Source organism: Syngnathus typhle, linkage group LG20 (genome assembly GCF_033458585.1).
Source record: "Syngnathus typhle isolate RoL2023-S1 ecotype Sweden linkage group LG20, RoL_Styp_1.0, whole genome shotgun sequence".
NCBI classification, from domain to species: domain Eukaryota; kingdom Metazoa; phylum Chordata; class Actinopteri; order Syngnathiformes; family Syngnathidae; genus Syngnathus; species Syngnathus typhle.
Window position 1 is genome coordinate 4,999,064 of NC_083757.1, and position 26,095 is coordinate 5,025,158.

Genomic DNA, 26,095 nt, shown 5'->3' on the forward strand with positions numbered 1-26,095 from the left:
GAAAATACGGTAGAATAAAACTTTTATTTGGATCGGTGCTTGAAACTGATGAGCCTCACACGGGGAGCTCTTAAGACTTTTACAACCGCGGCTTTCAGCCGGACCACCTCATAAGTATTTTTTCCTCTCCCTCTTCGGGTGAAATCAGTATTTGATCTCTGTAAAAAAAAAATAAAAATCTAAGAGACTGATAACAGTTTTCTCATTTTGTTTAATGTCTGCATGTTGTTTTTTTTGCCCACGACTACCAAACCTGACCTTATAACCCCAACTGTAATTAAATTTGATTGAAGTGTCATCACTAACAATATAAATGCATAATTAAAAAAAAAAAGAAGCGTAGAAGAACAATCCAAAAAGGATAAATATAAATATAAATACGTGATATGTATCAACGGAAACAATTACACAAACAAGTGAAGTGCATTTAGACTCCTTCAAGCACCTTGACTGACAACCTAATCATGTGTTTTCATCTACTCATTGATTTTCCATGTCAAAGAAGTCAAAACCCTCAAAATGATTTTCATACCAGAATTGGAAGCATGAAAACCCCCTAATGAATATTTCATAGCAAACGGACAAATATCCTTATCCGTATGTCGTTTTGTGCCTCTTGACTGATTGTTTACTTTTCGGGCCTGACAGATTTGCTAATGGCCGGTTGTTTTATCACTTTGCCGTGACTCTTTACACCTACACTCGAGGTTAATATTTATCCGGTTACTCTTCAGCGTGTGCCGTATATAAGCCCACCCAAGTTTTATGAGGATATCTTTTCTGCACTTTTTTTTGGTCTCAATTAAACAGCATTTTAATTCTGTAATTTTCACATCTTTTTTAAAATGACAATTTTGGAGATGTCAGTCATTTAAGCCTCATCCAGGTGTCACTCATTGCCTTGTCCGTTTATTTGGATTTATATATATTATTATATTATGCAATGCTATTTATTGCTTGTCCTCCATTATTGTCCTCAATTCTGCCAAATTATTCCAATTAGTTCACCACTATTATGTCCAAATAAAGATCCGTATTTTATATTTTAAAAAAGAAAGATAACACAAAGCAGCTTTTAAAACTGACTGTCTGATGATTGATGGGTTTTAATAATGTGGGCAATTATTTCTCAGTCTGCTCTGAAGACCTCAACAGCACCAAGCTGGAATCTTTTGACTTTGCTGCTCTCTAGTGGATCTTAAAAGAACTTTGTGTTATTTCACATAACGACTTTAGGGGTCACTATAAGGTCATTTTGACGTTCCAATTTGTTTGCTCGCATTCTGAGGAATCTTACTATTTTGCAAAAAAGACCACTTGATGCTTGAGGTTTTTTTTTTTAGAATAGAAGAATAGATTTATTACCTGCATGATCTGATGTATTCCCCGCCTCTTAAAATTTACTGGACCAAAGTTCTGAGTAGTTTTACTGTACTCCAGTTCCTGTGGATTTGGTTGCTTTGCTTTGAAAAAAAATATATATCCATGAAGTAACCAATCACAGCAACACATGCAATATGTTTTTCCTTGCTTCTTCCAAGGATGGGATCTTCAAACCTATGCCTGCTGCCCCCCCCCTCCCTTTTTTCATGAATGTGCACATAGCCACAACCCCCACCCCTGCACACCTTCTCCGAGGCTTTTTTTTTTTTTTACCCCACCAGTCTCTCACTGTGCCGGCCCGGGACGCAATAGGGAAGCAAGACGAGAGGATTTGGTGAAGCGGGGAGAGAGACCGTCAGGGGAGAAGGACCATGGCTTCTCTGTCGGTGGTGCTGAAGTCCTGGGTAGTTCTGCAGACACTCTGCTTGGTTGTGGCCCAAGTGGTAAGTGGACAGGGAACACCTGCAAGAACTTTATTCCGAGGAAGGGCGGGGGCGGCTTTTATTAGGTCGTTGGGAGAGTTATAAATTGAAATGATATGCTGATATATTTGAGATAGGCTTAGTCATCACTTGATCTTGAGTCGAAAAGAAAATTGATGGATTTTCAGCAGTGGACATAAAGTTCTTCTTTTGGATTGTTATCGTGTGTGAACTCGCTTCTTGTCTGGTGTTTTAAATGGAGACCATGATGGATTTGGGGTTTTCTTGGGTGTTGTTTTTCCACAAGAAGTACATTTTTCTAACAAAGAAGATTTCTTTCTGTGGAAATGGATGATGGAAGTCTTAAGTGGCAAACATGCACACAACCAAACTTACTTTGACTACAAAGTGTGAAAGGCCTTCTTTAAAATGACACCTACGTGCAATCTTGGATGTTGTTGCATTGGACGGAAATATATTTTGCTCCTTTTTTCTATTTTTGAATACCGGAAGAATCGGATTTTTGTCTCATCTGGGTGGGGGGCCCAAAGGTTGCTGTTTTTTCCACATTCCTCTTTCTGTCCTAATATTATAATAATTATATTTAAAATATAATTGTGTTTCTCTACATGGAATGGTTGCATCTTGTTGCCTTCAATGACACAGAACCTTCTTGTATGTATTTATCATGTGTATCATATAATTATTATTATGGACATTTATTAATTTGTTGCAATATACACTTAGAATCAATAACCCAAGTGCAATTTTTATACTCTTTATATAACTACTTTTTTTTATTGAGTTGTTAGAAATGAAGAAAATCCTCTTTATTGACTCCTTTGAATGAAATATTTTTCTAATCAATTTTCTGTACTTTTCTTCTTCACTTTCAGAGAGGTCCACCTGGACCTCAGGGCCAGTCAGGCCCACCAGGCCCTTCTGGCACTCCTGGCTCAGACGGCATTGATGTGAGTATCCCCCCCTGCATTTGCCCACCGGCGCTTATTGCCACAAAGACCATCATTGTGCTGGGCAAATACCAATCTTGAGTGCAGTCCTCCAGTTTAACCAGTAGAGGGCTCTGCAAATGCAAATATTTAGTGCTACAAAAGGAGCTCTGTTTCCTAGCAGAGAAGTGTCTTTGAGAAAGGGACCCTTGGCAGACCTGTGGAAAGGAGTCTGGGGGTTGTGTCACAGTAATGTGATACATTTCAGATATAATGCAGTGGAGAGGTTCTGCAAATTAAAGCAGCAATTCCAAAAAGCTCATCTTGAATGTTCAATATGATCGTCTTAACACTTACATGCATAACACAGATTTTTCACTAAATATTTTGCAGGGAGACAAAGGTCCACCTGGTCCCCCAGGTCCACTAGTAAGCCATCATTTTTTCCCCATCATGAATATTTTATTTATAATTCCGTTTATTTTAATTTGCCATGTGTGTGGGCTTCTTTTTGTAGGGGCAAAAGGGAGAACCAGGAGAGCCAGGTCCTGATGGTGCACCGGGAGAGAACGGCATTGATGTGAGAAAAACGCAATGTTTGCATCTTTTAAGACTCGTTTGGGAGGGGGCACATTACGAGTTGCATTTATGACTGCAGTGAAATATTTTAATGGGTCGTTGTATTTGTTGTTGACCGTAGTAAAAAAAAAATGTCGTAAAAAATTATACAAATATTTGATAAGAAATAAAATCTTTACTGAAAAGTCTGAAGTTTACATGCCAAATGGTCACATGATCACATCCACACGCCGTCTTTGGAGCTTTCTGCCGGTAATCCTCTTTGGAATCTTAAATCTCCTGTTTGTTTCCGAATTACTGTGTCAAGTCGAATCATATTTGTGATTATTTCAATGTGAATTCAAGCCTTACTTTGACCTCCAGGCATGTTTTTTATCATTTTCTTTCCTTTTTTCAGGGTTTAATTGGGGCAAAGGGGGACCGAGGTCCAGTGGGAAGCCCCGGCCCGAAGGCAAGTGTTGCTATGCACTATTGTTGCATTCATAAAAATCCATTACTCATAATTTTGTCGTCATGATAGGAGGAGAAGTCTCCCTGTTGGAGGATTTGATTATAACTACCGATCTGATTTAGCGGCGGTACGTTTAATGATGCTCGTTAAGGTGTTTGAAACTTTTGCTCGCTGGGTTATTGGATTTATAGCGGCTCATATCCATATATAACAGCAATCTGCAAAGTAACCCGAATAGCTGACACATCAATCAGTTGAAGAACATTGTGAAACATAAAAATAAAAAAAAAAGAGCATCTGAAATGTAATGGAGTGGAAGTATAAAGAGGCGTTAAAGTGAAATAGTGGCTACCGTGTTCTACTTAATTCATTATGGGATGGAAATTGAAAATGGTAATTGCTGCTTTCCATTTGTAGCAGGATTACATTATGAATGCGGCTCCAATATAACGTTGGGCTGTTTTGTTTCCATTGCTATATACCGTATATATTTATTTATTTATTTTTATTTTATTTCTCATTTGCAGGGTCAGGTTGGGTTAAGTGGTGAACCTGGCAGACCTGTGAGTATGCATTTATTATTAATCACGTATGGGACTGACATTTTTTGAAGGAGGCAATTATCTTAATTAGCAATCTTGTCACTTAAATTACATTGGAGTTTATCAAGTCCTCATTTACACATCATACTCGACCAGCTGTCCTCCCTTTCGGGTTAAGTTTCTCCTGATGAAGCCTACTTTCATGATCCACAAAAAAAAAAAAAATATATATATATATATCCAATCAGTGTGCCCCAAATCAAAACCAGGCTTTCCTTTAGTTGAACTGCAATATGGTTTATGATCAATAGGGAGCGCTCTGACTCCACCTATCTGACTTATTTTGTGCCATGGACTGTCCTTGCATACTTAATTCCGTTATTTAAAGCTAAATAAACATTACAGCAGCCTTCCTTCTTTAAAAAGCTATAACGGAAATTTGTTGCCACTTGTCATGAAATGTTTTGACCTCTTGTCCTTGTTCACGCAGGGACCGGGTCTCCCTGGACTTGCAGTAAGTTTATTGTGGCTTTTAGGATGTCAACCGTTTTTTTTGGTGGGCAGACTTGATTATCTCACTGAATTATTTAGGGAGCTCCTGGGCCGATCGGACTTCCTGGTGAAATTGGACCGACTGGACCGAAAGTAAGCGCTTGGCATGATGAACACAAAACTGTTAAAAAAAATAATAATAATAGTTGGGATCATTTGTTTTTTTTCTAGGGTTTGATGGGACCACCTGGGCCTCCAGGACTTCCTGGAACACCAGGCAAACCAGTAAGTTCTTGTATGTCCCCCACATTGAGCAGAAGCACCGCCATCTTTAAAATGCACTATACAGGCAAAGACCCCCATGAATCTTGCACGTGTCCCTGCGGAGAAAGCACGGAAATACCAACAGTTCTGAGTAGGAAGCTTTCAAGTATATTTTCTCGGGGTTGATGTACTCCCCCGCTTGCATCCAGGCGGGGGTGCCTTCAATGAGAGTGATGTTTCCAGCTCGGGGGAGTGTATTTCTTTAGCTTTAGTTCTATCTTAGGGTAAATACTCCCCCCCCCCCCTCCATCCCCCTCACAGGCCTCCGTAGAGATATTTTACCTCCCGATGCAGATGGAGAAGAAAAAAATGGCTTGCTTGAGCAACTTGGTATCTCACATTTGTCTAACTCTTATCTTTCTAGGGCCCACCAGGGAAGTTCATCGGTGGAGAAGAAGGAAGCGCCGACTTCCAGGTAGAATCTGAAAATATATTGTTGATAATTTTTTTACTGAGGATAATTGACAAATGTCCCTCTCTGTACAACAGTGTCCTCTTAACTGTCCAGCAGGACCAAAGGGCCCACAGGGAATGCAGGGAGTCAAAGTGAGGGATTCCAAACAGCCGGAAAAAATAATCCAATTTGTCATATTTACACCCTTGATTGGATTTTTATGATATTAAATTGGCTGGATGATTTTATGGTTGTTCTTTAGGGCCACAAAGGACGTCCCGGTGTTCTTGGAGATCCCGGCAGTATTGGAAAGCAGGTAACCTATGTAATTTCTCAAACAACATTCAGAACCGGCAGAGGCGAGGATTAGTTCTAATGAAGTCCCACGAGGCACATGACTGGCGCTAATCTGGCTGTGGTAGTCGAGCCTGCCGGTGTCGTCGGCATTAGGGCGAGCGGAATAAAAGGTCAAATGTGAGTACGAGCTAGTCTCGGTTCATCTGCTCGCTTCACCTCGCTGTGTGAAGCAGATCTAATGAGCACGCGAGGAAATCTTCAGGAGAAGCAAGTCGGACCTAGAGATTAAGCTTCTGAGGTTGCCTTGACGATTTACTCTCATCCTGTAGGGAATCAAAGGAGAAGTGGGCATCTCTGGAGAGCAAGGAATCCCAGGACCTTCGGTATGACGACAATAATAGATCAAGTGATTGGTTCAATGATTAATTTTATTTTTTATTTTGTTTTATATTTATTTATTTATTTATTTTAATTTATTTTAATTATTATTATTTATTTTTTTTAAAGGGTCCAATGGGTGTGAGAGGTTACCCAGGGATGATGGGTCCCAAAGGAGAGGCGGTGAGAAATATAACTTATGTTCACATAATTTTTATTGTCCACTTTATCTTTCAAGGCAAGGCTGTTCTCATTTTTTTCGGTGAACTCCAAGTAGGCACAGTTGGACCTGCCTCCTCTATGCAAACATCATCCATTACCAGCAATGGGGACATATGGAAATGATGCCACTGCACATATCTCGCCTCCTCTAATGAGTCGGGGTTATCTGGGTCCGTGGTGTCTCCATATGTTGTTAATGATTCCCGCTAGCAATTTGTCTTGTAGTTAACATTAGCCGTGTTGGCTAAGTTAGCGGCAAAGCCAAACTACCCCTCACTTTTTTTTTTTTTTTTTTGCAACGCCCATTAGTAGATTGAGCTAAACTCTAATTGGCCCTTTATCACAATGAAGAGTAGGCGAGCATAATCTCTAATAGCGCCTTTTACACCTTTCCTTAGGGACCCCGCGGTTACAAGGGCATCAACGGACCTGTAGGGATTCCCGGACCTCCAGTAAGAACCCGCACGAGCACAGAATTTTGTTGACAGAAAAAGTAGACGCAATCATTTTGGGTTATTGATTTTATTTGCAGGGTGAGGAAGGGCCTCGGGGTGGACCTGGAGAAGCGGGAGACAAGGGAGATAAAGCAAGTATTTTTTTCCTCTAGTATTTTTCACTGAATATTTTTTTTGCTTTTAAAAGAAAAAAAAAAATCCTGATGTGTTATTTGAATATATTAACATTCATTTGGTTTTCTCCCGCAGGGCAGCCGCGGCATTCAGGGCCCACAGGGTGCAGTCGGCAAAAAAGGAGACGATGTGAGTTTTTATTTTTTTTATTTTGCAAGTCGGACTGTGCCAATTGAAGTCATCTGCATTTTTAGGGCCTGCCTGGCATTGATGGAAAAGATGGCACACCTGGCATTCCTGGAATCAAAGTAGGAGGCCAGCCCGCTGGTATCATGATAGAAAGCTTTATGACGCGGGGAAAGATTTTTCTGTTCTCATTTTCCTCTTTCAACAGGGTGGGCCCGGCCAGGCCGGGATGCCAGGACCCCCCGGGCCACAGGGAACAGCGGTGAGTGATTCATGACAGCAAAGCCGTGAAAGGCACACGCAAACGAGATTGTCTGGAAAAAGGTCGTTATCATTCGAGCCACGTAGGCAATTGTGGCAATGTTTCCTCCTCAAATCAACAAGGACAGAACGCGAGCGGGGGGGATACCAGCAGGAGGCAGCTGGTATATTTGACTATTTTATTTTCTGGGCTCTCCTCCAGGATAACGCTGACCTTTTGACCTGAGTTGTACTCGAATCTAAACTACCTCGAGACAGCCTTCTCCTTGCCGTGACATAGTGATTTATCACAATAAAAAACGCTAGCTAGTCACATCGGCGCGTGTGCCGTTGTGACTCACGGGGGTAATGGAGCGTGGGATGCCGTGTGGTCGTCACGGTGACACCGCCGCAAACACCGTGATGTAATGCCGTGATGCATATCGGAGTAATAAGCCGCGCCGGAAGAATCCCTGCGAGGAACCTGCTTGAAGGTTTACGACAATACAAATAAAAGCAATCGCTACAAGTTCAAAAGGGGGGGGTCAAAGAGTTGAATTAATTTGTACGACAACCTTTGATTGATATAATGTGGAATTTTCTCATTTGCAGGGATTGCCTGGTGCTCCAGGAAGCAAAGGTGGCCCCGGAGTTAAAGTAAGACCTTTTAGAAACTCATATATCACGCCAACATCTTGTATGTTCAACAAACATCTCTTGGTAGGGCGAGCTTGGACCCAGGGGTCAAAGTGGCAACCCCGGTTCCTCCGGACCTCTGGTAACAATACAAACATGTTTTAATGCATTTTATTGGTGGTATTAATTAAATGACTTGTCTTTAGGGTGAGCCTGGTGTTCCTGGCGAAGCTGGGATGGCAGGAGTTCCTGGTCCTAAGGTAAAAACTGATCAACCTAATCTTAAAATCGCCAAGATACTCACCGTATGTGTGACCGCAGGGAGATCGAGGTCAACGTGGCCCAGTGGGTCCTCAAGGAATCGTCGGGAAATCGGTAAGTCTGCTTTGCGTGATCTGTTTTGAATTTTGAAGTAACGATTTATTATCTATGAATTTCAGGGAGGCAAGGGCGAGAGGGGGCCAATGGGTGTTCCGGGTGCTCAGGGCTTGAGTGGGACCAAAGGAGATAAGGTGAGCTGGGAAATAGTTGCATCACATATCGGTTATATCCGCTAGAGGGCAGTATTTATCCATGAGTCGTCATAATGCCAGAATAAATCAGAACATGAGGCAGCACTATTAATCACCTCAACATCCATCCTCATTGTCCTTGTCTTAACAATCAGGTCACATCTTCTTACCTTGGCGTTTTGTATCGGTGGTGAAATCAATACTACATGGATTCAAATTTATAAATATATCTTTCTTTTTGTAGGGATTCCAAGGAAAAGGTGGGCCGAAGGGAGATATTGTGAGTAGCTATTTTAATGGTTTGAACCTCCAAAAATATATTTGCTATGGTCTGACGTTCCCTTCCATTTTTCTATTAAAGGGTGATCCAGGTGTTGAGGGGTTGGGTGGTGAGAAAGGTGAAAAGGTAAAAAAAAAAAATAGAAGAATATTAGTGGGGGAAAAAAATTGACTCATAATATTAAATGCTTGCTTGTGCTTTCAGGGTTTGTCTGGAGAACCTGGACCTAAAGGACAGGTGAGCTTTTGGATCACGAATATTTTTTCTAATATAACCAATAAGATGACTTGGTCTTCCTACAGCAAGGAGTAAGGGGCGATCCCGGGCACAACGGTCCAACTGGAGACCCCGGTAAACCAGGTGACCCCGGACCTGCTGGACTACCTGGCCCCCGAGGATTGAATGGAGTGCGAGGTGTGCCTGGCATGCCGGGCATTCAGGGGGGACCGGTGAGTCAAGGAAAATCAAATGATTGAGGATTAAAGACTCATCTGGATTTTCTCTCCTCCAGGGACGTGACCCATCTGACCAGCATATTATTGAAGTCGTGCTGAAGATGTTGCAAGGTGGGCATCCAGAGGTTTGCTGTTGCGATGACTTTAAGCTTAAATTATTATTTTTTTTAATGACAGAGAGGCTGGCAATAGTTGCCGTGAGTGCCAAGAGAGCTGTACTTGGCGGAGCTGGCGTGATGGGCCCACCAGGCCCTCCCGGACCTCCAGGAGCACCTGGTCCCCAGGGAACACATGGTGTACCTGGTTCTAGGGGCATTCCTGGCATGATTGGAGCTGCCGGGCAGATTGGGAACACAGGGCTGAAAGGTTGATAAGAAAAAAAGCTTTTTTTCCCGTGAACATCCACATTTAATTTCTTTCTTGTCATTGTCAGGAAAGAGAGGGGCGAAGGGTGAGAGAGGAGACCCCGGAAAAGCCCATCAGGGACCACCAGGACCCCCAGGAATTCAAGGCAAGCTAGTCAAAGCTATGGTGGTGGTGCTCTTGGCTTAACTGTGAATATAAAACAGCTTTTTTTTTTTTTTTTTAGTCTGGGGGCTCTTGCCACAGGAGAGCCTACTTAAAAGTGTTTTAAAAGCATCATTAACTTCAGTCATTGAACAGATGCTCTTGAGTGATAATGTAATAGGATTTCAACAGCAGAATCTAATTTAAACTATGGCGAACACACTCATCACACGATGTGCGTATATACAGTGCCTGTGTAATTAAAATTCTAAATATAGTTTGACGAGCACAGTTAGCATGCTAACCCAAGTTCCCATCATCAATGCTTGATTGTCTTCTTCTCAGGTCCTCCCGGTGTTGACGGTGTAGCCCGAAACGGCAGGCCAGGTGAAATAGGCCCTCAGGGAGTAGCCGGTGAGCACGGTCGTCCCGGTAAGGCGGGTCCACCAGGTCTCCCGGGCTACTGCGAGGCCGCGACGTGTCTGGCCGCCTCGGCGTACACTTCTCCGAGACTACAGGAGGCGGGAACCATCAAAGGACCCGGCATTTAGAGTAACCAGTTCGGGGAGGGAGAGAAGGACCGAGACCACTCTTCTCACTTGAACGTCAAGGGAGCGGGGAGGAAAAGTACATTGACTGGATGTATTACAACCCCTTTTTTTTCAGACAACCTGATGGGACGTTCGTTCTCTCTTCTTTATCCCTTACATCACAATGACAAATCAGCGCCACCCACCGACAATCCCTCTCAAATGTTCTCCAGTATTTCGGATCATGTGTGAATCTCCGAGAGGATCTGACAGCAAAGTAGAAGGTACATCTGCGCCATGTTTTTTTTTTTGTGATTAGTGAAAAATGTCCTTCCTCTCATGCGACATCACGGCCACTCGCCTTTAAAAAAAAATGTACAAAGGACTAATAAATATCTCTGAAATGTACTCTCAGTACAAAACCTTTGTAACATGTATTATTGGCAATTGTCAGCTTGAGTGAAATCCCTCATTCTATCCTTTCTCCATTACCCGCTTTCTGCCCAAGTCTCATTTTAGAAACTAACGACTACTTTATCTCTTCCTCTTGTTGCCTGGCAACGGCATATCCCAATGGGCACTCCCATCTCCCACAATGCAGTGCTGTAAATCTTTGTAAATGTGTGTTGATTATTATGTAGCGAAAAAGGAATGGGTTACGATATGCGCCGACAAAAAAAAAAAAAAAATCCAGAGATTAATAACATTTCAGGATTACAGAAAGTTGGAATGTGCTTCCTTTACCATTGTCAACCTTCAACGGGGTGTCAGCAGTTCAATGATCGATTGTCATGAAGTTATTTATTGTTCTTAACATAATCAAATGTCAAATCCTTTTTTTTTTTCAAGTCAAACCAATAAAAAGGAATCTTTTGTAAAATTCAATGTTCTTTATTATGTATAAAAACCTGTTCCCCTATTATAATTTCTTTCTTTTTTTTTTGTCTGTGTGTGTGTGAACACAAGATGCAGTTGGTAGTTTGTCAACGCTCGTTTCGAAATAAGAGCGCACGTACATACTTTATATACTGTAATTTATACACATGGGGGCATGAATATTGCATAAATATACCGCAATGAAAACACAACAAGCCTCGCTTTGCGTTTCTTGTCTCTCAAATGATTTATAAAACAACCTATGGATGAAAACATGAGTTGCACAGCAATGTCTTTCAACAACATATACACAGCAAGAATGGAGAGTAACATTGTACAGTCATTTAAAACACAGTTTAATTTTTTTTTTTTTTTTTTTGATGAGACAAAGTATGTCCACAGTTTTGCTTTTCAAGGTTTGACGACTCTTAATGTGAAGGGGTATTTAGATAAAGATAAATGGCTGCAAATATTCCAGATATTTTATATATATTCCGTGTCCACATAAAAAAGAATTTAAAAAAATCTTCACTTGAAATAGCTTGAAATGCTTTACGCATGTTTGGTATACAATATTTTCATGGCTAAGGGCTTATATAGCTCATTAAAATTTTCTGAATGTAAAAAAAAAAAAAAGCTGCTATATATAAATAGAATTATTTACAAAAACAGTAAACCCCCCAAAAAGGGTGTACCGGATAGCACCGAAGTCATTGTAAAGGTTTAGGAAGGATTTATTTTATAAAATTTAGGGGGGGGGGGGGGTCGTGCAAGCAAACCACTACAGTACATATTGCTGCTTTCTAAAGTTGCGAAGAAAAAAAAAATCACCATGGCTCTTTTCACTTCCCTGTGGTTTGTTTTTAGGAATGAACCATGACGAAAGAACAACAAAGAAGAATATGAAAAGGAAGCAGAATTTATAAGGAACAAACGACGCACTCAAAACTCACTGCTTATGTCTTGGCCAAGTCGGGGTAAGAATATTTTTACACTACACTTTTAAAATTAGCATGAAAGTTGCCATATTGAAAATTGTGGTCAGAAATACCAGCTGTCTGTCCTCTTAACGGATTGCCCGAGCTCACTTCTGGCCCTTCGTTTATTTACCACGGGCCCTTGACAGACGGTCCCTTGGGGCTATATTCTACTTGACGGCTCATGCAGTCCGAAGGGTTGCATCGTCCGTCGATTCCCTTTGAACCGGTCGGGCCAGGCGGACCTGGGATTCCAGGAACTCCTTGCTGTCCAACAGATCCCGGGGGTCCCATTTTTCCATAGCCTGGGGAACCTGGGACACCTGAAATGCAAAGAAACTTGATTTAACCCAGTCAACAAAAAGCTGGAAATGGATAAGACAACACAAATATGTGATTACAGATGGCTACTTGTAACCAGAGCCAATGCGGCGTGAAGTAGCCCAGATGTTGATTCCTGACTTAATCACGATGGTAATTATAACCGTTTGAGAATGATGACGAGCATAATCACGTAGGCAATTTCTAATCAGGGACATATCAAACTCTTAAAACGTTTCAGGCATTAACATATTAAAGTCTCAGGTGTTGTTTTCAACTTTCTATTGTCCCAGATTTGCGTACTAACAAATGATATTTTCCGTTTCTCCATAATCTCAAAAATATGGTATGAAGACCAGTTCTACACATCACCTGGTGCTCCAGGCGGTCCCGCGTCTCCCATTTCACCCACACCTTTATCTCCTTTGGGTCCCATGGGTCCTCTTGGTCCTAGAAAGAAAGAATGATCTCAAGCACAGTCAGGAAAATTTTAAATGCAAGTTGGTTGATTCTCTCACCAGCTGGGCCTTGGGGTCCGGATCGACCGAGTCGACCGATCTGCCCTGGCATGCCAGGTGCGCCGGGGGCTCCTGGATTACCGGGAATACCGTCTTTCCCTGGGGGCCCGGGCCGACCGGGAGATGACACCCTTTCTACGGGCGTCTGCATACGAGACAAGTAGTAGGCCATTCTCTCTGGGGAGATGAGAGGCATTAAATTATTTCTCAAGAACAATAAATATTAATCCTTTATAGTGGATAGTGTCTTTCCTCACCATCAAAGATCTTGATGACCTGCTGCCTGATGAAGTTCTTGATTTCATCGTAATTGACAACAGCCTGTAAAATATTGGAGGACATTGGTTAAAAAGTTCAAACCAATTGGAGTCTGCCAGAACTTACATCATTTCCTGATGATCCTGGAGTTCCAGGTTGTCCAGGAGGGCCAGCTGTGCCAGGGTTACCCCTCTCCCCTCTGGGCCCAGCTGGACCAACCATTGGCTGTGCGTCCTTGGAGTGATATCCCAAACCTCCACCGGGTGGTCCTGGTCTGCCTCTCTCCCCCGGAGACCCTCTTTCACCCGTGGCTCCTTGTTCACCCTTAGAGAGACGGATAAATGTGTTTATACGAACAGCTCCAAGTGAATAAACACAAACTGGATGTCGTTTGAAAGAAAAGACAAAGATTTGGCCAGAACTATATCAATTTCCTCTCAGCAGCACCCTTCACTCCGATTGCATAAAAACACAGAAAAACAGACTTGCCACATTAGTGATCGTGATTTATCGAGGACAAAGCTGCCCGTAATGGACAAGCAATGTTTACGTGTCACGGGAAGACAAGCGTCTCTTGAAACAGAGAGTGCGGAGAAGAAATGAGGAGTCAGTTCTTGTCTTTCTCCTCTGTGCAGCTAAAACCCTGACAATGGCATCCTGTCAGCGTGACAAATAGCCTCATCTAGCATCTTCTCTCATGCTTAATAGTATTAGCCCAGAGACGGAAAATAGCTATATCACTGTACACACAGACCGGAATCCCGTGTCTAAGAAGCGATTGTTCGACGCAGGTGGCCGACTGCCAGTGTGAAGAAGGGTAAAGTGAGGTCACGAGTGAAGGAGATTTTGGGAGGAGGATCTAAGCATTAAAGTACAGAAATGCTGAGAGAACCAGTGCATGTTCAGCGGTGCAGCACATTGGCCTGAGCTCCAGCAGTTCTAAAAGTAGTAAAAAAGGATCATCATCTTCCTTTTTGAGATGTGGACTTGCTGAGATGGCGCTTACCTTTTGACCTGGCTTCCCATTCTCACCAGGAAGGCCTGCCGCGCCCTGAAGAGAGACAGAAACAATACAAATGAAATAGCCACAGAGGATTTGAACGTAAGAACTTAAGCCTGGTCATTACTTACGTCTTTACCAGCAGAGCCATCATTTCCTGGCTCTCCCTAGAAATCAGGAAAAAAAAAGTCATATTTGTATGTACGTAGCTTTGGGTTGTTGAACAGAACTGACCATTAATCCAGGGTGACCAGGAGGACCTGGGGTTCCTGGCATTCCTGGGAGACCTCTTTCTCCGTTCTGACCTTTATCTCCCTTTATACCCTGCATAGAGACGGTGAATACTAATTCATGGTCTATTTTTTCCCCACACACAAAAACAAAATAAATCGAGTCATCCAGGTCATCATGATAACAAGCTTGAAAGAAGCTCACCAATCCGGCTGGGCCGGGAGGTCCTGGGGGTCCAGCTGGACCAGGTGAACCCTGTTGGATAAAAATCAAACAATATAGCAGCACAATTGGAGTCACACAAAAAGGAATCAAAAATAGAAATAATCGTACAATGTGACCCGCTGGTCCGGGTCGTCCCAAAGCTCCCGGCGTTCCGGGATCACCCTGGAAAGGTCACAGATTGAGATCACCGTCATTACTGTGAGGGCTTTGTCTGCATAGATACGGGGGGATAAAAAACACTCACCTCATGTCCGGGTCTACCTGGTGGTCCAGGTGGACCTGCAAGTCCAACTTCACCCTGGAAGAGCAAAAGGGTAATAAAATGTGAAAATAGGAATGATGATAATGACTTGGACACAAAGCATGAATTATTAATGAAATTTAAACTATATAATTTTGGCATCGTGTTGGATTATTATCATCGTTAAGGAAAAAAAGAAAAAGACTCATTAATGAGTAATGAAATATGGGCCAACCTTTGCTCCTGGAAATCCAGTGTGACCAGTTTTCCCTTTGAATCCCTGAGGAAAAATTGTTAGCAAAGACACAATCGGTATGAAAAAAATAATCATATTTGTGCATAGTAGATAACAACCAGATGAGACTTGACAGATTATAATTAAATATTCTAAATGCATCTGCTCGGTTTAAATGAGGTTATACCAGCAATGGTACAATTTTTTTGCGACGCAATTCAAAATTAGTCAAGAGAAAAATTGATCCAAAGAGATTCGATAAAATAAAATCTGCCTTTGCAAAGACACTAACACATTTGATATTGTTAGCTAAGTATGGATTATATTTTAATTAATACCTCTGGCTCTTCTTACTGTCGTGCATGTCGTACGCTACCTGATAGAATTATATAAAACAAAATCTACGGATGATTAAATCAGGAAGAGGCTGATACTAATCTTTATTGTATTGCTCAGGGACTGAGGTGACTGCTTAGGAAAATACGGTCAAATGGCTAATCCCAAATTGCCAGAAGCACTTAAGATAGTAATGGTCATACAAGCCAACTTTTAACATGTATGCTTGGGTGATAACGATCCAAATCCTGATCGTCTCAATTGTGCTGGCACAATTGCTAATAAAACACCTTGCAGCTGAGGCTGATGGAAATCTTATTAGCTAGGACAATATTTGGTAATAAAACAAAATTGATGAGGTTATTTTGCTGAGAAAACATTGAAGTGCAACGACGCAAACATGTCCGTGGATATAATACACAATTTAAGGACTTGCTAACAAATATTTTTCCTGCTACTTAATATACGGAAAATATATGCATGTTATAACTTTTGTAATGCAAACAAAAGCATTAAATTAAACATAAATCAATTCCTGTAAAACTTTCCAGTTTAACGAGAATTAGAACGTAGGCCGTTCCACCCTAATTGTAAACATTGCGCTAATCATCCGACCGCCCTTATTTGCATTCGGTACACAACATGCTTCATTTGTTTTTAGCAAGCGTAAAATTGAACAATGTGTGCCGCGCATATGCGATCACTTCGTTAAATTTGATTGGCATATACTTTTTCTTTTTATTTCTTGTTTTTACAGCTGTTTTCTACAGTCAAATGTGTTTATTTACTTATTTAAATTAGCTTCAATTACGGTTGTGCTTTGATCGCCGTTATTTAAGCGTAACAGGATTTTTGATATACACGGCAAAATCACCCTGATTAGATTATCGGAATCAAAAAGGGCTACTCACTGGCATTCCTCTTGGACCGGCTGGTCCTGGTGGGCCCAGCTCTCCCTGGCAAGAAAATCAACAGTCAGAAAATAAATCTCAACAATAAAGAAAGGCTTCCCAGAACAGCTGCAAATACAAAACTGGATTTATGTTTTCTTCCATATCTTTTGGTGGCTATAAAGTCTTCATATAACTTACGCGAAGGCCGGGTTTTCCATCTTTTCCGTCAACTCCCTCAATGCCAGGAGGACCCTTTGATTGGAAAAACAAGCAGCTGACATCTCACAGTGGAATAAAAGAGCTAAGATTTAAAAAGTTATTAATATTGCTCCAACCATCAGTCCTGGGGAGCCTGATGGACCTGGGGGTCCAGTTCGTCCTTGAGAACCTTGGGCCCCATCATTGCCCTGAGAAAAAAAAAAAACCAGAATCAAATTATATATTTTAATAATACATGATTAAATGGATTTAATATTCTCACCTTTTCCCCTTTGAGTCCTGGGGATCCTTCTCTTCCACTTTTCCCCATAAGGCCAGGTGGGCCCTGAGTACAAATGAAATATTTAATAGTTACACAGAAAGTATTGAAGATTTTTCAGACTACAAGGTGCACTTAAAATCCTTGATTTTTTTTTTTTTTTTTTAAATTGAGCCTTATAGTCTGAAAAAATAATGTATCATGACGAGGCAAATCTTAAATCTTACTGGAGTTCCAGGGAATCCTGGAGGTCCTGGAAAGCCCTTCAAAGATAACAGAAAATAAATATATAACACTTTTTGGAAAAAATATGACTTTAGTTTTGTATACTGTGTGTTAGCATATCGACCTGATCACCCTTTGGTCCGACGGGTCCTGCTGGTCCCGTGTCTCCTTTACCACCCTTCAAACAAAGAATGGTTCACTTTAATATATTTATCGATGAGATATTGAATGCCAACTCAATTTCTAAAAACAATGCTAACACTGACCGGTGCACCCGCTTGTCCTTGGTATCCGGGGACACCAGAAGGACCCTACGACAGAGAGGGACTGTAAAACACTGGCAGAGTGACTCATTGTTTATATTTGACCTATATTGTTGTTCTGTACCGGTTCTCCTTTCTCACCACTCGTCCCCGGGCTCCCGCGTTCACCCTTCAATCCCTAAGAAAAGAAGCAGAACAGTTAATCAATTGTGAGTGACCACCTACAGTTTGCTCCTATTCAAGCCATCAGATCTCCATCATTGTCATTGTTCGGAGTTTACCGGGAGTCCAGGAGGGCCCATGGATCCAGGATAGCCTGGTGTCCCTGAAGGTCCCTGAGGTCAAGATAAAGAAAAATAATAATTTCATTCGGACATGTCATTTGAAGATGTTGCTAGGCAGATACTGACCTGTTCACCCTTGAGTCCTGTTAATCCAGCTGACCCTTGCTCACCTTGAGGACCCTGAGGATGCACGGTGAAATGGTATTACAACAAATGTGGCTGTTGAAAAAAATTTGCATTGTAGGCTATAATTGTGATTACCAAGGGCCCTGAATTAGTGATTACTAAATGACTGTTGAAGAGAAATACAAATTGGCAGCTGGCCAACGTGCGCAATCTCCAGCGCAATTATGATGACTAATGTATTCAAGTGTTGATTTTCTCCGCGCCGCACCAACGGCACAGACCAACACATGCAGGAAGAATCGAACGAGCACCTGCCGTGAAGTGCTACTAAACCACAAATGACTTCCACTAACACAGCTCATTCATTTAGCATCTCAACATTGGATGACAAAACAGCTGAGTGAGAAGAGGAGGGCGGCTCAACCTCATCAGGAAACAGAATCAGTCCTTCATCTCGAATAGTACAACTAAACTTTTTAAGTCGATCCAACAGATGTGGGTCAAATGAAGGATAAAAAATGGGTGACGCTTACAGGTGAACCAGATGGCCCTGGAGGACCCGGGAAACCTGGAGGACCCTGTGAACGAAAAATATATACTTTTAAATACAGTTACAATGAGTCATATCTAGATTGTACTGAATCCTCACCAAGCTTCCTGGTAGTCCAGCGTGTCCTCTATCTCCTGGCAAACCCTGACATAAAGATTAAGAATGTTTCTAAAGCCGAAAAGCACACAGGCGGTCAACTCGCAAATAAATACTCACAGGTTCCCCGCGTATTCCTTGTGAGCCAGGCACTCCGGGAACTCCAGGCGAGCCCGTACAGCTGCAAGGATCCTATAATGGATAAGAAATGAATACCAGGAAACCGGAACGCAATTTCATTCCGGAAATTGTCTGACCCTTGGCTCTGTTGCCTGTAGTTTCTCCAAACACTGCAAGAAAACAAAAAAAAGTTATGTTTGGATATCGATAATCAAAACGGAGACGTATTTTGATGGAGAAGTTAAAATATGATCGTTCTTACGGTATCACAATTATCCACGGGGGTTACGCCAGGCTTGCCCTGGTCTCCCTTTTCTCCTTTGGCACCGGCCATACCCGGCACCCCTGGCATCCCTCGGGCACAGTCGCCAACGCAGGGCTGCTGCAATTTGACCCAAAACAAATCAAAATATATCGAATTTCTCAACGTGATTCCGTCGAGATAAAAAAATCGACTCACATCGGTAGCTTCGTCAGAAGCATCTTGATGCATCTGCGAGTCGTGTCTCTGCGAAAATTGACTTTGTATGAGTTTTCAAGACATACTCGAAAAAGCTTAAGGGGGTCTGCATATCGCGACAATGTCTTCTCCTGTCGTGGGGAAATTGTTCTTGAGTGTTACTTATACAGTTAGAAAAATACCAGCTCATCTCCTTCTCTCTCTCTTTCTACTTTTACTTACACTTTTTCCAGGCAAACCCGGTTTTCCTGGTATCCCGTCGTTTCCGGGGATACCCTGAAAGAAGGAACTGAGGTTGAACCCATCTGTTGCCAATTGAGGGATAACCACTCCCGTCTCCACCAGAGGTCAAGGTCAAAAGGTGAGAATCAAAAAAAGGATTAAGCCTCTTCCTTGTTGATATTTAATGAATCCAATTAAAAAGCAAAAAAATAATTTGGAGTACAAAGTATAGTTTCTCTCCCATCACCACTATTTTTTTTACACCTTTGACTCTTGCCACACTTTATTTGAAGGTATTTTAGAATTAAATGAAACAATGAACTTGCCTTCAAATAACAGTTCATGTCTGGACTGACATTCCCCCAAAGTCTTTCAATGTGCATTAAAGCAAGAAGCATTTTTATAGTTTAATCCTGATGGCTTGGGTTGCATAGCTACAATTTACTAAAGTACTTCCAGCATGCATTTTATTAACCCTCAGCTGTATAAGCATGTCAAATCCTCACTTAAGGAGCCCAAGCAAGCAAGCTGAAAGCCTCAACTTTAAATAGCTTCAAGTTCAATTCAAAGGGAAAAAAAAATCTCCGGCTGAATTGAACTTTAGGAAGAAACCTCCACCACTTGATTCTTATCTGTCTTACTTGAGGTCCTTGAAGTCCATTGGCACCGTGAGGTCCAGGAGGGCCTGGTGGGCCTGGTGGTCCAGGGGGTCCCTTTGACATCAAAACAAAACATTGCACATTCCAAAACAATGAGGATTATTGGCACACAGATCAGACCTGAGGGCCAGGCTGCCACGTCCCCATCGCAGCTCCGGGAGCTCCCTGGAAGGAGAGCGGAATTGAAATCAAACACAGCAATCATAAATGGAAGAGTGGAAAAACAACAAACACTACACGGGGTAGAGATAATTTGGTGCAACGTTTCTTCAGGTACTCACGGGTCCTCCTGCACCAGACTGCATTGGCGTAATGCAGTTGCACTCGCCAGGGTCACCCTAAAAATCGGAATACAAAATAAAATAAAACAAATCTGATTATTGTTAACACTCCAATAATTCCCAAAATGATATTAAATAACATTACCCTTCACCCAAACCTTCTCCAACAGCAACTACCCAGCAAATTAAACCCATTGAACTTTTAAAACTACATCACAACTATTCTCTCATGTCAACAACACTGCATACACTTTTGGTTGGGCAATCTAATGAATATGCTAAGTAACAGTTTAAGGCAATTCCTGACAAAAGACTCCAAAACGACTTTTGTTTACCAGCCACAATACACTTGTCACCTCTGCTACTTCTCTAGCTATGCCTCATAGCCATGTGTGTGTGTGTATACGTGTGAAATTAGCATCTGTTCCACCCTCTCATATTCTAACCCCTTAGAGATCACTTCATCTAAACAAAATGGTAGACTTACCTTGTCCCCCTTAGCTCCATCAAGTCCCTGCAAGAGGACACACACACAAACACACACTTGTTTGTTAATCAAGAAGAAAGCTCAGGGCCGTGAGCTGAGCACAGATCAGGGGGACCCTGGATGTGATGGTAGAAGACAGTGCTTTTGTTCTAGATAGATGTTGGTTATCAAGGTTGCCTAAAATCAAGGACGATCCGAAAATAAGCAAAAGAACACTGACGCAAGGAAGCTGACGTGTCAGGTTAGACAATAAATGATGAGGGAAAACTCACAGGTCTACCATCAGCTCCTGGAGATCCGCTCGAGCCCGGGGCACCGTCTCGACCCTGTGGGTGAAAATCAAAAATGGCTGCCGACAGTATGTGCACATGAATGGTTTTAGAAAATATAGAATCATATCATACAGCTGGCCCAGTTACGCCAAAGCCCATTGGTCCTTGTGGTCCTGGAGGTCCGACTTCTCCCATCAGACCCTGTGAATAGCAAAACAACGGTTCTGTTTGTTTGTAGAACTAAATCAGGGATAGCAGCCGATTGTGAAAAGTTGACCTTTTCCCCAACTGGACCTGCAGGTCCAGGTGTTCCTCTGGAACCGGGAGGTCCCTGAAAAAAAAACTGTTTTAGACTATACTCTAGAATTATCAAAAAGTATAACTCGTGCGATGAAGCAAAAACTTACAGTAATACCAGGAAGTCCTCTTGGACCCTCGATGCCCTTTGAGGTACATTGAGAAAAGTACTCAAATAATCGATTGAATTGATTGGGGCATGAATATATTTGGGTGATATTAAAAAAAAAAATCCATCTCTTTCATTGATTCTGCCTTACCTGTATACCTTGTAGGCCAACTCCTGCAAGTCCAGGTTCTCCCTGCATGGGGCACAGCAATGTAATCAAATACTTTCAAATATCACAGCCAGTAAATGGACACCCATACCTTACTCCCTTTAACACCAGGATGGCCTTGCACACCTGACAAGCCCGGTTTACCCTAAAAAAAGGAGGTTGGTGATGTAATCGTCAGCGAAGTGACATGATGCTTTGCTTACGTTTTTGCCCGTTTTGCCTGTCCCCGGGGTGCCGGGCTCTCCCCTCTCTCCTTTTGGCCCGGGCACAGCCACACCATCACCGAGTGCAGTGCCCAGAGATGAACAGCTGGTACAAGCATCACCCTGGCAAAACACATCAAATCAAATTTGGATGCAGAAACCTTGAGGACCAAGCTACAGTTAGCAAGTCTGTTAACATGACCCCTTTTAGCATTTAAGAATTTTACACCACATAATTAAAGTAATATATCAATTGCCAGTACCTTCTCTCCCTTGAGACCGGTTTGTCCATCTCGACCAGGCTCTCCAGGGAGACCTGGAACTCCAGGAACACCATCATCTCCAGAATCTCCTTTGTCACCTTGGTCACCCTGACACAAAAAGGAGCTGATGATAATTTGGGGACAGAGTTCCTTAATCACATCTAATTAATTCCAATGGTCTAACGACCTTGAAGCCTGTTTTATAAAGCTTATGAAGAAAGCAGGTCTATTTATGTGTTTTCCTTTTTTCGGCTGAGACAAAGCCTGCTTAATGTTGTGTGAAGCTGTTGATGGGACTTGGGTGGATATCCTAGAATACACAGCACAGCTTTTCGGATTCTTACCTTATCTCCTTTCTCTCCGGCGGCACCCGGGGGGCCCTGTGTGAGTGCAGCACAGCGATGTGAACATGTACCAAGACACATTTTGAAAGCCTCTCAGATTTATCTCGTTTCAATTTATTTGGATTTAGTTAAGTTGTTAGCATCGGCACCTGTTTGCCTTCTGCTCCGAGCCCGGGGAGTCCAGGGCTACCCGGAGGGCCCTGTTCGCCCGGGTTGCCTCTCGTTCCCTCGACTATTTTGATGCTGGCAGGTCCGCTGCCGACCTCGTAGGGCTGGCATACGCCGCACTGGCCCTTTGGAGGTCAAAGTTTAAAGAAGGTTAGGTGGCTTGACAAGCGTTGAGTCCATACAGCTTGTCTTACCGGTTCCCCTTTCTGGCCGGGAAAACTAAGACCAGGCAGTCCAATCTCTCCCTGTAAATATATGGCATGAAAGAAAACATTGGTGGATCCACAAATAATATTAAATAGGGAAGTATTTATTCAATTTTCTACCTTTTCACCCTTTCCTCCATCCTTGCCATCCGATCCTTTGGCACCAATTTTCCCCTGTTTTTCCAGACGATAATCTTTTTATGATTTGACTGGATCATCATGTGAATTAGAACATTCTGTTTGAAAGAATTGAATCCAAACTCACCGGCTTACCGTCAGCTCCTCTTCTCCCCGAATTACCCTGCAGACAAAAAAAAAATGAATTTTTCAAATTAATAACAAGGGATGTGTCTTTTGAATTGGTAATTCACGGGTCATCCTCTGATGCACCTCGGAGACAAGCGTGTCAAATGCATTTATTTCATTTTCACCAACAGCCTGCCCGCTAACTAAAATTCCAAAAACTGTCAAACTGTCTCGTATGAAAATTAGTGTACCATAGTGATTATGTTAAGTCTCATTTAAATAAAAATAAAAGAAATGCATGAATTCCCTGCATACAATTCTTAAGCCTGCTATTGAGGTCACCTACTCAGAGTCGTATTTCTTCTTTCTTACTTACCTTCTCTCCTCTTGGGCCAGGTGGTCCTACATTTCCAGCGTCTCCCTATAGGGGAAGAAAAAAAAGTGAAACAATGCATCATTTTAATGAAGGTCCTTATCGCGGTTCACACATGCAAGGAAAAGCACTGATGCAAACAAAAACAAAAAAAATGCATGTATAGTCAAAGAAAGACAATTACCCAATCAATTTCATGCTACCGTATCTCTGCTTGCTTTCCCGGAAAGTTCTATAACAAGCGAGAGTAATTATTACCCAACTTTTCCGGGTAGACCTACTTGTTTTCCATGAATTCCAAAACCCGGTTCGCCTTTTTGGCCTTTCACTTGCAGGGTTTGAGCAGCGACACCAGAGAGCAGGTTTGGGGCGAGCTCGCCCAAGGTGGGGCACACAGAACAGGCCTCACCCTGAATGGAAAAAAAATAAGGGTCAGGGATGTCTCTAATGAAATAGTCAAACTATTCTTTCAACTCTGACCTTTTCTCCTTTAACACCATCTGATCCGGCTTCTCCCTGTAAGAAAAAAAAATATCATAATCCCAGTTTTTTTGGCTTTGGAGATGTGGTGTGTAGACACAGCTTGGAAAGCATACGGGTCAATATAATTAGGCAGATGCGGGATGTGTGAGCATGACAAAGTGCTCGGGTGGGTTTTGCGCACATGCGGGCATAGATCAAGCGAGTCGGCCATGTGTGAGAGCACTCAAAGGAAATGCATTCCCATTTCCATCTGCCCAGACCCCCTCTGGATATCTGAATTGGTGTGTTTGAGCAGGACCTGCGGTCAATGAAGAAGTAAAACCTAGATACCTTCTGGCCGCGGTTTCCATCCACACCTTGAAGTCCCTGGTGAATATTGAGATAAGAAAGTTATTTGTCAAGGAGTGAGGTCACATCCCATTTTGCTACTCTGCTGCTCCAAAGTGTCCAACTTTAGTAACTACAGGTGACAGGCTACTTGCAATCCGAAAAATTCTTGCAGAGAATTTCATATTCCCACATTCCTATCATTTCTGATTCTATTTGAAAAGCTACTAAATGAGCAGAATGAGAAAGTGCTTTCCTTAGAGTCTTTGCAATACTTTGGGATAAGTTACAGTGACAGGTAGTACCTCAAGGCCAACATCATTCTGCGGAATTGGGAGAAAAATGAATACGCTGCAAAGACAAGATTCGGTTTCTCGGGTGGCCGTACGTGTAATAAAAAAATGCGGCAAGGCTGGAATAATTTTTAAAGTATTAGAAAGGGCCATGTTCAGAACACTGTTTTTTTTTTTTAGATCTTGTATTTTTAACTTACAGGGGGTCCTCTCTCGCCAATTCCCGGAAGTCCGGGCTCTCCTTTCGGGCCCTTCCCACCTTGCAAAGCCACCGTGTTGCCGATATCCAGGGGCAACGTGGGGCACACTTCGCACGGGTCTCCCTGAAAATGAAAATCAACCACACGTTATTGTGAAGAAAAATCACACAGACGGCAAAAGAAAGAGGTTTGTTTTCTGAATACCTTTTCTCCTTTGTGTCCTGCTGGTCCTCTTGGTCCCTAAGTATTGGGCAACAATATAGTTAATGCAAAATTTATTAAATGCAAATGTGCTGGGGAAGATGTTATTAAATTTTGGGTGAAATATAATTAATTAATCTCTTTAGAACCCATGCAACTAGTCTAATGGCTTCCTCACTGGATCTCCAGGCAATCCGTCAACTCCTTTCGTCCCAGGGTCACCCTGTTCGAAATACAGCATTATCCAGTTAAAAACAAAAAAAGCACATAGAAAGCAAAAACAAAATCCTAAACCCACCATGTCTCCCTTTGCACCCCCAGGCTGACCAGGAGGACCCTAAAGAAGAACATTATTTAACCTCATATGAAGTTCAATCCACCCTCTCAATACAATCTTTGTCTTTTTCAGAAATATGCTGACAATACGAAAATCCGCATTGGATTTACTTGATTTACTCACAGCTGGACCTGGCTTTCCAACTCCAGGAGGACCCGGAGGTCCGGGCAACCCCGGATCCCCTGCCAAGCCTTCAGGACCCACGAAACCCGAGGCACCCTGTAAAAAGGTCAGCGCAGATTTAGTTTATACGAATGTGGATATGAGACACGGGTCTAGGATTTAATGCACACGGACCTTCTGTCCCTTGGGGCCCACTACACAGATGGAGCCTGCTCGACCCTAAAAAATGATAACAGACAGAAAGAAATGCGACGGCGTCAGTACGGGTCGGCAAGACAATCGATGAGTCATATCTCGGAAAATTGTGCATTTGCTTAGACATCTTAAAACCTTCACGAGATGAATATTCCAGTGTGTAAGAAGCATTATCTTCTGCATTCGCGATAATTCCTCCTCGCCTAATTCAAGTCACATCAGCAAGCTCATTTATATTCACTATGTCAGATGGATGGAGGCTTAAGAAGAATCTATCCTCGACCAAATCCATCTGTCGCAAAAAAACACTTAGCCCGCTGAACGACCGAATGCGAGTGTCTGATGCTGGAAGCGAGGGAAAATCTCAGAGCAAACGTACACGTTGTAATTTGTTCCTCAAAACTTTCCATTGCAGGATCACCGCTCTGAACAGGGAAGATTAAAAGGTTTAAATCTTTCTGAATAGGGAGCTGCTTGCAATGCGTGCCAGACTGAGAGGCCGGTCAATGAGGCGGCATTGATTCTGCAAGCTTTGTTGCTCTAGTCTAATCTAAGCGGCATTATTAGACTGACTT

The 26,095-nt window shown here is 42.4% G+C and overlaps 2 protein-coding genes across 3 annotated transcripts in view; one reads left to right on the forward strand and one right to left on the reverse strand.

Annotated features, from left to right (window-relative positions):
• The first annotated feature begins 1,683 nt into the window (after positions 1-1,683).
• On the forward strand, positions 1,684-11,234 carry col9a2 (procollagen, type IX, alpha 2). The gene is made up of 32 exons (XM_061266747.1): positions 1,684-1,826; positions 2,702-2,776; positions 3,149-3,184; positions 3,273-3,335; positions 3,732-3,785; positions 4,313-4,348; positions 4,818-4,841; positions 4,919-4,972; positions 5,051-5,104; positions 5,508-5,558; positions 5,633-5,689; positions 5,800-5,853; positions 6,164-6,217; positions 6,342-6,395; positions 6,833-6,886; positions 6,967-7,020; positions 7,139-7,192; positions 7,258-7,311; positions 7,398-7,451; positions 8,042-8,086; positions 8,154-8,207; positions 8,272-8,325; positions 8,387-8,440; positions 8,506-8,577; positions 8,822-8,857; positions 8,939-8,983; positions 9,062-9,094; positions 9,160-9,306; positions 9,369-9,423; positions 9,490-9,678; positions 9,746-9,823; positions 10,165-11,234. Exons 1-32 carry the CDS (start codon positions 1,755-1,757, stop codon positions 10,368-10,370), a joined length of 2,076 nt encoding a protein of 691 aa, XP_061122731.1. The 5' UTR covers positions 1,684-1,754; the 3' UTR covers positions 10,371-11,234.
• A 323-nt stretch (positions 11,235-11,557) lies between these two features.
• col16a1 (collagen, type XVI, alpha 1) overlaps positions 11,558-26,095 on the reverse strand; it is a 28,286-nt gene continuing 13,748 nt past the window's right edge. Inside the window, exons 15-70 of one of the 2 annotated variants that reach the window (XM_061266723.1) lie at positions 25,500-25,544; positions 25,326-25,421; positions 25,164-25,202; positions 25,044-25,088; positions 24,869-24,904; positions 24,665-24,787; positions 24,175-24,210; positions 23,842-23,877; positions 23,643-23,771; positions 23,365-23,409; positions 23,008-23,043; positions 22,863-22,916; positions 22,731-22,781; positions 22,518-22,661; positions 22,369-22,404; positions 22,025-22,132; positions 21,762-21,884; positions 21,650-21,703; positions 21,541-21,582; positions 21,391-21,426; positions 21,261-21,314; positions 21,116-21,184; positions 20,984-21,037; positions 20,712-20,738; positions 20,225-20,281; positions 20,064-20,108; positions 19,926-19,997; positions 19,285-19,338; positions 19,063-19,110; positions 18,865-18,984; positions 18,740-18,772; positions 18,603-18,674; positions 18,486-18,530; positions 18,370-18,414; positions 17,837-17,890; positions 17,708-17,761; positions 17,551-17,604; positions 17,430-17,474; positions 17,288-17,341; positions 17,166-17,201; positions 16,942-17,004; positions 16,796-16,867; positions 16,659-16,712; positions 16,479-16,523; positions 15,232-15,276; positions 15,000-15,053; positions 14,864-14,917; positions 14,735-14,785; positions 14,534-14,623; positions 14,431-14,466; positions 14,306-14,350; positions 13,426-13,623; positions 13,299-13,362; positions 13,042-13,218; positions 12,896-12,973; positions 11,558-12,525 (exon numbers count right to left, since the gene is read on the reverse strand). In XM_061266723.1, the coding sequence (XP_061122707.1) occupies positions 12,332-12,525; positions 12,896-12,973; positions 13,042-13,218; positions 13,299-13,362; positions 13,426-13,623; positions 14,306-14,350; positions 14,431-14,466; positions 14,534-14,623; positions 14,735-14,785; positions 14,864-14,917; positions 15,000-15,053; positions 15,232-15,276; positions 16,479-16,523; positions 16,659-16,712; positions 16,796-16,867; positions 16,942-17,004; positions 17,166-17,201; positions 17,288-17,341; positions 17,430-17,474; positions 17,551-17,604; positions 17,708-17,761; positions 17,837-17,890; positions 18,370-18,414; positions 18,486-18,530; positions 18,603-18,674; positions 18,740-18,772; positions 18,865-18,984; positions 19,063-19,110; positions 19,285-19,338; positions 19,926-19,997; positions 20,064-20,108; positions 20,225-20,281; positions 20,712-20,738; positions 20,984-21,037; positions 21,116-21,184; positions 21,261-21,314; positions 21,391-21,426; positions 21,541-21,582; positions 21,650-21,703; positions 21,762-21,884; positions 22,025-22,132; positions 22,369-22,404; positions 22,518-22,661; positions 22,731-22,781; positions 22,863-22,916; positions 23,008-23,043; positions 23,365-23,409; positions 23,643-23,771; positions 23,842-23,877; positions 24,175-24,210; positions 24,665-24,787; positions 24,869-24,904; positions 25,044-25,088; positions 25,164-25,202; positions 25,326-25,421; positions 25,500-25,544 (3,726 nt within the window). In that variant the 3' untranslated portion in view covers positions 11,558-12,331. The remainder of the gene's footprint in view (positions 12,526-12,895; positions 12,974-13,041; positions 13,219-13,298; positions 13,363-13,425; positions 13,624-14,305; positions 14,351-14,430; positions 14,467-14,533; positions 14,624-14,734; positions 14,786-14,863; positions 14,918-14,999; positions 15,054-15,231; positions 15,277-16,478; positions 16,524-16,658; positions 16,713-16,795; positions 16,868-16,941; positions 17,005-17,165; positions 17,202-17,287; positions 17,342-17,429; positions 17,475-17,550; positions 17,605-17,707; positions 17,762-17,836; positions 17,891-18,369; positions 18,415-18,485; positions 18,531-18,602; positions 18,675-18,739; positions 18,773-18,864; positions 18,985-19,062; positions 19,111-19,284; positions 19,339-19,925; positions 19,998-20,063; positions 20,109-20,224; positions 20,282-20,711; positions 20,739-20,983; positions 21,038-21,115; positions 21,185-21,260; positions 21,315-21,390; positions 21,427-21,540; positions 21,583-21,649; positions 21,704-21,761; positions 21,885-22,024; positions 22,133-22,368; positions 22,405-22,517; positions 22,662-22,730; positions 22,782-22,862; positions 22,917-23,007; positions 23,044-23,364; positions 23,410-23,642; positions 23,772-23,841; positions 23,878-24,174; positions 24,211-24,664; positions 24,788-24,868; positions 24,905-25,043; positions 25,089-25,163; positions 25,203-25,325; positions 25,422-25,499; positions 25,545-26,095) is intronic. The other variant, XM_061266724.1, reaches the window with a different exon arrangement.